Consider the following 12,762-nt stretch of genomic DNA (forward strand, 5'->3'; position numbering starts at 1 on the left):
ATTTTTATTATTTTAGTTAGATATATTTTTAAGATTGAAAATATTTAATTGTGACTTGATTTATTTTATTGTGTAGATAAATGTGAGAAAAATTACAATCAATTGAATTAAGCTTGATTTAAAGAAGAATTGGAAGTCGCCGTTACTTTTCTCAAGTTTACTACCCAAAGTTCTATATACCATTTTGGATTAGTCAATATTTCCATTGGGCCAAGTTTAATTTTCACACTTTGCAAGCCCAATAATTGATTGTCCATGTGATTCGACTCAATTACTGTCCAAGAATGAAAGCCAGCGTAAAAGCTTTTCCAGTGTACAACAAAGGTGGAACACGGTCCCCTTCAATAGCCAAACTACCCATCGTGTCCCACGTACCTGACGCTGGCAACAGAAGCACGACATATGTCCTACTTGTCCCTCTTTCCCACTCCGCCTGACGCAAATGGGACATTTTGTCCCCAAATTTTCTCAGCTTTTTTTTTTTTGCTGGAGAACCAATCTCTATTGCAGAAACACCAGAAGAAAAACAAATGTTCACAGGCAGTCAAACCAGAAAAAAGAAAGAAAAAAAAAAACAAATGTTCACATGGCCACAAGAGGGACCAAGTCCTCTGCAGAAAACAAGCCAGAAACCGAATTTGAAAACGCCCACTTTGCAAGCTTGTGAGCAGCTAGAACACCTGCACGGGGTGTCCATTCGATCTTCACATCGGGGAGTGCATCGAGCATCTCCACCAGCTGCCAGAAAACACCAGCCAGCCGCCAATCCAGAGTCCTCCGAGCATGTAAACCATGCACCAGCAGTTGACAATCCGAGGCAATAACCATCAGGTTCCAGCCCCTCATAGTGCACCACTTCACCGCATTAACCAACGCCACCAATTCAGCCTCCAGCGGCTGGTTTGCCTCATAACACACAGCCATAGCCTCTGACAAATTGCCCTCCGAGATAGCCACCACTATCCCAGCTGCAGCACGAAGATCCTTGAACGCTGCATCCACTAGTAACACCGGATTACCTGTGTATATTGTAGCAGGGTTGTGCTGCAGACCACCAGCATTTGTAGGAGACTCCCAAGCCGAGTGGAGGTAGGCAGTAGCACTAGTCACCTTGGCAAGAACACCTCTCCAAGTAGGACTAATCTGATCGTGAAAAGCTCTATTGCGGGCAGTCCACAAAGCATCAAACAAGCAAACCCCAAATCTCCAAAGCTCACCCGAGACTTCAACATCAGCACCTTGCAAGAACTCCGGAGATAAGAGCCACACCACCATGTCTCTAGGAGCACCAAAGTTAAGTGTATCACTTCTAATAGCCCAACGACTTGCAAACCACACGGCCTTAGCAAGCGGACACTTGAAGAATAGGTGTAGGGCCGAGTCCTCCGCTTCACCACAAATCACACATCTAGTGCTATTTCTGAAGATCCTTTGAAGCCGGTTCCCAAACGGAATGATATCTCTACAAAGTTTCCAAAAGAAACATTTTCAACCGCTCAGTGATTTGAAGCTTCCAAATCTGGAGCCATATTTGATCCGTCTCACCCCAGCGACTCTTGATAATGGATTTATACGCCACGCTAGGGGAGAACATACCATTAGTAGCATCTTTCCACACGAGAAGATCATCTTGAGAGCTTGGAAACCACTGAATTCGATGCAGAGAGCTAGCCACACTTGGCACAAACCATCTTTGAACCGAACTAGCTATCCACTCACCATCCGCTCCAATCAGGGTAGAGACCTTGATTGGATTCGGCACACACAATGGATTGAAGGCAGCTCTAGACTTATCCCAATCTAGCCAAGGTATCCATGGGGAGGCCCACAGATCCACCTTCCCCCCGTCCGCAAGGATCCAACAAGCTTCGTTTCGAATCAAATCCCTCGTCGCCATGATACCTTTGGCCCCGAAAGAAGCATTCCTTGGCAAATCCGAATTCCAAAATGCTTGCTCCCTATTCCCCCAATACTTAGCCTTAAAGACCTTACACCATAAGGAATCCTCCTCCTTTGCAAGTTTCCAACCAAGCTTCGCCACCAAGGCAAGGTTAACATCTCCGAACTTCTTGAAATTAAGCCCACCTCTATCCAAAGGTAAGCAAAGAGAGTTCCAATCACAAAGAGCTAGGAACCGATCCTTAGACTCACTACCCATCCACCAGAACTTCCGGACAGCCTGATCCATCTCATGACACAGGGTTTTGGGGAAAAGGTAGGTAGCCATAGAATACACCGGGGTACTCTAAGCTACAGCGCGGATCAGAGTGGACCTACCTGCTTGGGATAAAAGCTTGCACCTCTACCCTTCAATCTTTGAAAAAATCTTGTCCTTAATATACCTCAGATTTTTAGTCTTACTATTCGACCAGATAATCGGGTTCCCCAGGAATCTATCCTCCTTGCCAAGCTTCCGGAACCCCAGAAACTGCGACAACTCAGCCTGGGTGTCTTCGTTGACATTTTTTGAGCAAATATAAGCAGATTTCTGAACATTCAGACATTGACCAGACCAAGACCAAAGAGTTGGACACATTCCATCACAGCCCCCACTTCTTCAAGATTGGCTTTACAGAATACAAAGATATCATCCGCATACATTAAGTGAGAGATAGAGGGGCTCTGAGGGCTAACCTTAAAACCCGAGAGCAATCCTGTCTCTTCCTTTCGCAATAGCATCCTTGAAAGCACCTCACTACACAAAATGAAGAGATAGGGCGAAATAGGGTCGCCTTGACGAAGACCTCTACCAGGGCAGAACTGTTTCAGCGGGCCTCCATTTAGTAAGATGGAAAAGGACACAGAACTAATACATTGCATAACCATTAGGATGAATTTGGACTCAAATCCAAAAGCCTCCATGGTTCTTCTCAGGAAACTCCACTCAATCCGGTCATAAGCTTTGGACATATCCAGCTTGAGACCAACAAACCCAGCTCTCCCCTTTAACTTGTTGAAAGAATCCAGAACTTCATGAGCCATTATACTATTCTCAGCGATCCATCTCCCCGGAACAAAGGCCGACTGGTAAGGCGAAATTAGCATCTACAGGAGGGGCCGAAGCCGATTCGCCAAGATCTTAGAAATAATCTTATAAGTAAAGTTGCAGAGGCTTATGGGGCGGAACTCATCAAAACATTTGGCCCCGGTCTTCTTAGGAATCAACACAATAAAAGTCTGATTAATCTCCTTTACAAACTCCCCGGTCTCAAAGAATTGGATCACCGTAGCTACCACATCACTACCCACTATCTCCCAGTGGTCTTTAAAAAATTTTCTAGGCATACCGTCCGGCCCCGGGGCTTTGAGGGAAGGCATAGACCACACCACTTTTTTGATCTCCTCCACAGAGGGAACTCGGACAAGGGACTGATTGGCCTCCTCCGAGATCGAGTTCGAAACCAAGTCATCAAGCAGAGGGTCAGGTGGGAAAGTCGACGACAAAATCGACACAAAATTCGACCGAAAATACTCACCAACCAGCTGACGCCCTTCAATCCAATCAGTCTCATTCAAGCAGACCGCATTAATAAAATTCCTCTTACGTTTGATCACCGTGGCAGCATGAAAAAACTTTGAGTTTCTATCCCCATTGCAATACCAGAGTTCTCTAGACTTTTGCTTTCAAATTTCCGCATAACGCGATTCGACCTCATCAATTTCAAGAAGAATATCCGCCTCCAACTTCAAATTGGACTCCGAGGGCGTCCGCCGTTGCACTTCCAACAAGAGATTATTGAGGGTCTTAAGTTTCTCTTTACATATCCCGAAATGCGTTTTATTCCATTTTGCCAAGCACCGTCGAGTATTGTCCAAACGGGCAACTAGTTGGAAACTCCTGACCCCCCTAACATCTATGGCCCAAGCCTGTTGAATAACCGTTTTACACCCCTCATCCCTGCTCCAGGCATCAAGATACCTGAGCGGGGTATGAAATCTCTCACGATCCAAAAGGAGGTCCAAAACCAGAGGGGCATGATCTGAATCCTTAATGGCCAAAGCGCGCACCCCAGCCTTCGGATAAGACACCATCCACTCTGGGTCACACAAAGCATGATCAAGCCTCTCCTTAATGAGATCTTGAAAGCTCCTCCCATTAGTCCAAGTAAAAAGGTTCCCCACGCATCCAAAATCCACACCCCCCGTGGCATCCAGGAGATCATTGAGATCACTACTGTCACTCTCCTCCACCTCGCGACCTCCGAACTTATCCTGTTGACCCGTGATGGTATTGAGATCACCCATCAAGAGCCAAGGATGGTTTAAAGCCAAAACATCCATGGTTCTTTCTATTGGAAATTATTTTACCAGGATCCTAGATCTACTCACAAGTATGTTTATTAACATCCTAAATAAGAACTTTCTAAAACGATAAATTAAACACATATAAAGTTTAGGAAACCTTACATTGGGTGCAGCGGAATAATATGACTCCTTCCGTTCAGATATCTAGCCCTTGATTCCTTTCTGTAGCAGAGCATTATCAATATCTGAACCTGGATCTCTTTCTCTGAATCTTTGATGCTGAAACTCCTTTGCTGATGATCTTTCTTCACGATCTTCCTCACTATGATTGAGGTATCACTTGCTGTGTGTGGGCACTACTCTCACATTAAGGATTTCGAAATTCAAGAGGGAAGAGAAAGAAGAAGTGGCAGCTAAAGATAGGGAGAGAGAAAGGCTCAGGTTTTTCTCTGAAGGAAAAATAGAAAATTTAAGTGTAATTTTCCTGAAGCCTTCACTATCTATTTATAGCATTCCCCTAGGGTTGGGTTTGAATTATTTGGCATTAAAATAATGAAAATATCAGTTTAAATTTCCTACAAAAGTGGCTGGCCCTATACTAGTGGATTTGGGCCTCACTTTTTGCAATTTTGCAGTTTTACCTTTTCTGCATCTGATTTTCTCAAAAACGCCAATTTTCTAATTCAACCATTTAAATGTCAATTCTAACTATTTAATAACTATGAATAATTATTAAATAATATTGTCATTTATCATATTTATTAATTGAACCATACAAAGTATCATAATTAACAAATATGCCCCTAAAACTCTTTCTTTACAATTTCGCCCCTTACTTAGTGAAAAATTCACAAATAGACATTCTAATTTGAGAATTATAATTGATTAATCAAAACCAATTACATGAGTCTTACAAGCAATATTATCTCAACTAGTGGGGGGACCATGGGTCTATATAACCGAGCTTCCAATAAGTAGATCAAGAATTTAGCACTAAAATTCACTAACTTATTAATTCTTCGTTGAATCCACGCATAGAACTTAGAATTGCACTCTCAGTATATAGAATGCTCTATATGTTCCACCATATAGACACATCATTAGTTATCCATTGTTATAATCCTAATGTGATCAATTATCCTCTATATGAATGATCTACACAGTAAAGGGATTAAATTACCGTAACACCCTACTATGTATTTTATCCTTAAAACACTTGACCCCGTATAAATGATATTTCAGCTTATGTGAAATGAGATCTCCACCATTTATTTTCGTTTGGTCAAGCTCGAAGGAGATCATCCTTTGCTTACTATTCGCTAGATAGAAGCTATAGATTCCATGTTTATGCTAGCGCTCCCACTCAATTGCACTACCGTGTTCCCAAAAAGTACGTATCACCCTGACCTAAAAGTAGGCTTAACTAACAATTCAAAGAACACGAATAGCCTTTCAAGATTGAGCCTAATCATAACAGGATTAAGATCATTTGATCTAGGATCAACTAGGCGATATTGACTTGAATAGATTTTACGGTAAGTTTAATTAAATCTAAGTCAAAGTTCAATATCGGTCCCTTCCGATGCATACTCCATGCATCCAACCTGAGCTTTACTTTAACCAATGCTCTGGAAAGAACATAGCACTTCTCCAAATGCAAGTAAACTCTGTTGTAGATTATCATATCAGTAAAACCCTGTGTTTGATAAATCTAGGAAACTTTATTCACATAGTCATGTTTACTTTCCAATGTGTTGACGACACAATAAACAGGATCAAGTATGTGAAAAGGGTTTCAGATGAATTTATACATTATGTACATATAATCATGAAATAAATCATGTGAACCATGCAACATTAAATGTTATTTCTGATCTATATTAATAAGTAAATCTGATTATATTGAAATGAGTTTTATTTAGGGCATAAAACCCAACAAACTCCCCCTTGCACTAATATAAAACAAAAAGTGTGTTTCAAATAATCTCAACACCTTGATATACAAATCAAGTGTAGTAGTAGTAAACTCCTCATAATAGGATCTGAAAGGTTGAATTAAACACAACCTTTTCTCCACTATTACTCTTCCTTTAATCACAAAATCATTGATAATGTGAAATTCCTCTCTATCTCTCTTGGGATACTGGATTCTATATCTTTGGCAACTACATTTGGTTAATTAGGAAATTAACACTAGTAGTTTAAGGCAATTTGGAATGATGCCAAAAATGTATAGAACTTTCCTTAGACTGAATAAGTACCTTTCCTGCAACCTTAACATTCAGTCCCTCTCTGGTAGACCTAGAGACTTCAGATAGGTTTTTACACTTCTCCAAAATCACTACTCCACCCCCAGAGTAATCACCATCTTATCAGAAATATTTACTAGCACATAGGCAAATTTCGAAATCTGATGTGGTGTAGTCTAAGAGTTTTAAACACACTCTTATAGACTAACATATAGTTCCTCTTCTTAATCTTAGGATTTGCTTGATTGTCTTCCAATGTTCTTCTCCTGGATTAATCTGATACCTACTCATTACTCCCACTCAACAGCAGGTGTCTGGTCTAAGGCATACAAAAGCATATCTAAGACCTCTCACTGTTGATATAAGAAATTCTTTCATGGCTTTATCTTTTCTGGAATAGTTAAGACTTTTCCTTAGATAAATAAAATCTATACCTAAGAAGTTGTGAAGCTTCTATAGATTGCCATTAGAAAGAAAATGCTTCAGCATCTTACTAAAATAAGTTGCTTGCATTAGAGTAAGTAATTACCAGGTATACCACAAGCCATAGGTTTAGATAAACTCAAACCTATAATACTAGGAACAGGAAGTTTTGTTAAGTCCATTGAATGGACTTATAAACAAAAATTTCCTTTTATGTCCTTGTAATAGAAAACTTTAGGTTATTCCATGTGAATGGATTAAACCATAGTTCTATTGGCTTTCTTCTTAGTTTCTTATCTTGACAATCCATTACTTGTTTAAACTCACAATGGATTTTAATCACTAGTGTCTCTCAAGTCATAAGAAGGTGAGTTCCTAGAAACTCTCCCACTACGACAAGGCACCGTGAATTATGTCTAAGAAAACTAAATGGTATTGATCTCTTCGGTTGTGACAAGACAACAGAGGCAGTGGGATCATCATATGTTATATAAGATGATAGAACACTTTTGGAATCAAGAATTAAATATCTCCTTTATTTGCTACTTGTTTTTCAGACTTAGTCATTTTCTTAGAAAAGTAGTATTTGTTTGAACAAACACTTTCTTATCTATTGACAATGGGATGGTCCACCCCTAATCACTTAGAATAGCTAACAAACCATGGTTAACAGTTCTAGCTTTTCTTAAGATTTTAATTAGGTCATCCATGAATCTAGTAATGTTTTACATTAAGTATACAACCATTACATCATTCTGAAATTGTATTACCATAGAAGGATTTAGGCAACGACTAGTAACTAATCATCAATATGCAACTCGAAATTTACGGGAGGTAAGTTTGGATATAATTCAAAAATCAATTTAATGATCTTTGAACTGCATATCTACTAACTATTTCTCCACCCCTATCAGTTCGCAAGATCTTTAACCACTTACCTTAATGGTTTTAACCATTGCTAGAAATTAATGAAAATTTTCAAACATTTTAAATTTCTTTGCTAAAAGGTATAATCTAGAGTTATCGTTTTAAGAATACAACGAAAAACTCATATCCACCCCTGAATGTACATCCATCTGCGAATGAGATGAACTACTTTCAGTGGATATAGGCATATTAACTCTTTGCAGAGATTGATCTTGTCAAATCCACTATGAACAAGATACAAATGCCATAGATTAAAAAAAATGTGGTAGTGTCTATGATGACATAGGTTTAGTTACATCAAAAAGTTCTTAGAATACTGCAAGTGGATCCTGGTCACAGAATACCTAACTCATATTCCATACAGTTTTAATCCATTAATAGAAGATGGATATTAAACACTTGAGAAAGTGTAACTGTATTGTATCTGGAATTAGAAATATAAGAAAATTTCTATTTGGAATCTAAAATTAAAGTCAAAGACTTAAATTTATACCAAATATTATGAGTAATTCTATCTTGGACCAAAGACTACTAATACAAACTCTAAGTCAGATTTTCCCATACAAGTAGGAGATTTCTAAGATTGAGGATTTATATCAATTGGGAATAGAATTTCGGGATTATAATCATATGCGTCATTTAATTTCTTAAGAGAAAATATAATGACATGAAATGATTTATAGACCATCCATCCAATGATATATTATGGAGCTAATTCGAAATGAATAAGCTAAGAGGAATTAGGATAATTTCGTTTATAAATAAGAATCCAACGATGCTTCGATTAGCGAAAGACAAAGTAATCTTATTTATGTAATCTTCTTGTTTCATATTGTAAAAATACTAGTCTAAGGTGTCATCAATTGATGAACAGCTAGATGTTGCATATACAATATTTATCTTTCGAGATCTTACACTATTATGTATGTCTAATGGTGAAAATCCATTAGGGATTTATCTCATTAGAAAAACAAACATGTTAGACCAACAATGAAGATTCAAAATTAAACTACAACTTAATAACAGAAAATAACATGGTTCAATATAAATTCATACACAATTCAGAAATTATAAACATATAGCAAGTAGGAATGACTAGTGAAAATACTAAAACATACAATCCTAAATAATTTCCAAGGTTTTCAACAACCGATACGGTGTCCGGTAGGCGAGAGTCAAAGTATCATTTATTGAATAGAGTTGTCGACTCATCTAAAATAGAAACCATTCTAGCAACCTTTTATTCGATCAAAATAAGAATCCAACGTTGTCCCGGTAGGCGAGAGTCAAGGTTATTCTCATTTTATGAGCTTCCACCATTGTTTCATGTTTTATGAGTTTATCTCTAAGTAGTCACCGTAGGGGAGAGTCTAAATAGAGACGAAAACTCACAAAACACTTATCAAATGAAATCTTACGGTGTTAAATGCGTTCAACGAATAACCATCCATAGGGGGACGAAGTCTAGCGTCTCGAGGTTATATTGAAAACATTTAACTTTTGTAAGACCAACAATGGAGATCGAATATCTTAATAATAATCAAGCTCATTATTTAAAGTGAGTTGTATTTTCTTTGATTCTCTTTATTTAATTTATTTATTTTAAATATATATTTATTTAAAATTTCATATTTAGAATGAAAAATTCTAAATATAAATTTTAATTTAATATTTATAAATTTTACTTAGATGGATATAAAAATAACATGAATTATTTCCATCTTAGTAATAATTTCCAATAAATATTTAGAAAAATATTCAATTTAAGTTGTTACAAAATTAATATAAATTAATTTACAACTCAAATTTAATTTTCTATAAATATATATTGCATTTCAAAAAATTAAAGTATTTAAGAATACAATTTTCGAAAATGCATGTTAAAATAAAAAATTAATCCTGGAAAAATTATTCTAATTTAATGTTGGCCCAAAATTAATTAATAAAATTAATTTACAACAAAAAATATAATTTTCCTATTTAATTAAATATATAAGAAATTTTTTAAATATTTAAGTATAATGATGAAAATCAACTTAAATATTAATTTTCTATTTAATTAAATACACTAGAAAAATACTTCAAGCAAAAATATCATCTATCTAGATTTTACTTTGACTAATTAATTCAATTTCTAATAATATACTTTAAATCAATTTATTTTAAATTAATCAATAAATGAAAAAATCATTGATTTAAGTTGATCCAAGAATTAATTAAAATAAATAATTAATTTACAACTTAATCTATTTTTCAAGATAAAATTCGAAATTCCAGCATTTAAGAAATGCAATTTCGAAATTTGATTAATAAAATAAAGAAAAAATATATTTTGAAAATTATTTAAATTTAGTTGAAAAAATAAATTTCAACTAAAAATAATTTTCTATATAATTAAATGTCATGAAAAAGAAATATTTAAGTATGATGATAAAAATCAACTTAGATATTCAATTTTCAAATTAATTAAATGTATTAAATTCAAGAAATAAATAATTAAGTGTAGAGAAGACTTAATTATTAGTCTCTAGTTTAATACTAGGAAAAATATACTTAAAATAAATTGTACCAAAATTAATTATATAAATAATTAATTTCACAATGTATAATATTTTCCTATTTAATATTAGAAATAATAAGTAGTCTAGAAATAACTATCTAGAAAATATCTTATTTGACTAAGTATCTTTTCCACAAAATTTGAAAAAAAAATATCTAATTTAAGTTGTATTAGAAAAAATCTAGAACTTAAATATTTTTCAAATTTAAATTTAATTAAATATCAAAAATTAAGTTGTAACCACTTAATTTGAAAATATTCCATTTTAAGTTAATATTCGAAAAGATATTAACTTAAAAAATATCTAAAGAATCTTAATAACCAATGCCTAAAATTCCTCAACTTAATTTTGAAATTTGAAATTCAAAAGATATTCAGATTTAAGTTGGTTAGTTGTAGATAACTAAATATCAACTTAAATAAGAATATTTAATGAAAAATTTAAATTAAGTTCCAGAAAGAATCTAGATGGTTATAATTCTATATTTAATTAAATACAAGAAAATACATATAGTTTAGCTTAGAATAAAGAATTCTTTAAACTATAATTTTCTTAATTAATTTCAAAATAAATGAAATTAATTATGTTGCTAATCAATTTTATTAGGTTAAACTAGTGTAATTAACCTAGTACAGTTGTTCAAATCAGGCAAATGGGCCTTCACAATTGGGGTGGTTCATGTGAGGGGGTGCTGGGTTCAGTATGTCGTACCCACTTCTATGGCTCCCAACTCTCACACAAGGCCCAAAAGAGAGGAATTTAACCTTAATAAGAACAACTGTTATTAATTGAATAAGCCCAATAACTAAATGGGCCTAAATAAATTCTATCAAGAACTATGATAATTTATTTTAGCAACAACAACATATATGCATCTATAATAAAATTAAACACATAGGCTCACACAGGCACACTTTGGATGGATCCAATCATGTTGCTAGGTCATACACAGATGAAAGAAGATTGTAAATATACCTGTTACAAATTATTATCTTGACCAAGGGAGCCATCAGATCATTAGATCTGGCAAAAAGTAACCATGGCTATTTGCAATCAAGTAATAATAGGTTTTGAAAACTTACACATAAGCTAAAACACATACTCCTGCAACAAAGTTGGATAGTTGGATGTAGGATTTATTTAATTTTAAATTAAATATTTAATTTCGAAAATAATTAATTAAATAAAAAAAATTCGAAAAATAAAAAAAAATTTGAAGAATTCGAATTTTTATTTTTTTTAAAAAAAATTAAATTTAAAATTAAACCTACAATTTTTGAAAAATTAGGTTTCAACCAACCTAGATATCATTTCAAAAAAAATTTGCTAACTACTTTTAAATTTTAAATGTTATTTTATAAATAAAAATTAAATAAAAAATTAGAAAAGATAAATAAATATCTTTTTCAAATTTTAAATGTAATTTAAATAAATAAAATAACAAAATTTAAAAAATTAGCAAAATATCTTATATCATTTAAAAATTACATGATTATAAATATCTTATTTTTAAATTTAAAATAAGATAAGATATAATCAAATTTTAAAATAAGATAGATTTTTAAGCAAGAAGATAGACACTAATTCTATTCAAATTCAAATTACACTAATATCTTGAATTAAATTTAAAAAATATTAAATTAATTCAAAAAGATAATTAGAATTGAATTAGGAATAGTAATAGTATAAATATAAAACTATACCAAAAATCGGAAGTTAATTCCATGAAAAAGCATGAAAAATCGAAGAAAAACAAAAAAATTGTGAACTGTACGGACAGTTTCGCGATCCCAGGAAAATTTCAGCACAACCCCGATTTTTTCAAATCTTCAAAAATTCATAACTAATTCAAATAAAATCGAAATTGAGTTTTGTAAAAGGCTAACTTGCTTAATTTTTCCCATAATATCCAATAAAAATAATTCCAGAAACAAAATCGCAAATATTTTTTCACGAAAATTTACAAACATCAATCAATCATCAAATAACACTCAATACAACATGATACCATCCAAAGAACATACAAACAATCGTTTTAAAGTCCAAATTTCTTGCAAGTAAATCAATTACCATGGCTCTGAGGTCAGTTGTTGGAAATTATTTTACCAGGATCTTAGATCTACTCACAAATATGTTTATTAACATCCTAAATAAGAACTTTCTAAAACGATAAATTAAACACATATAAAGTTTAGGAAACTTTACATTGGGTGCAGCGGAATAATATGACTCCTTCCGTTCAGATATCTAGCCCTTGATTCCTTTCTGTAGCAGAGCATTATCAATATCTGAACCTGGATCTCTTTCTCTGAATCTTTGATGCTGAAACTCCTTTGCTGATGATCTTTCTTCACGAT

The 12,762-nt window shown here is 34.1% G+C and overlaps 1 protein-coding gene across 1 annotated transcript; it reads right to left on the reverse strand.

The window, feature by feature from the left end:
• Positions 1-582: 582 nt before the first annotated feature.
• Positions 583-2,227, reverse strand: LOC133031349 (uncharacterized). Its single transcript, XM_061104834.1, has 2 exons — positions 1,575-2,227; positions 583-1,462 (listed from the first exon to the last, which is right to left on the reverse strand). The coding sequence occupies exons 1-2, from the start codon at positions 2,225-2,227 to the stop codon at positions 583-585; spliced, it is 1,533 nt and encodes a 510-aa protein (XP_060960817.1).
• Positions 2,228-12,762: the final 10,535 nt, after the last annotated feature.

The sequence above is a fragment of the Cannabis sativa genome, chromosome 9 (assembly GCF_029168945.1).
Source record: "Cannabis sativa cultivar Pink pepper isolate KNU-18-1 chromosome 9, ASM2916894v1, whole genome shotgun sequence".
NCBI classification, from domain to species: Eukaryota; Viridiplantae; Streptophyta; class Magnoliopsida; order Rosales; family Cannabaceae; genus Cannabis; species Cannabis sativa.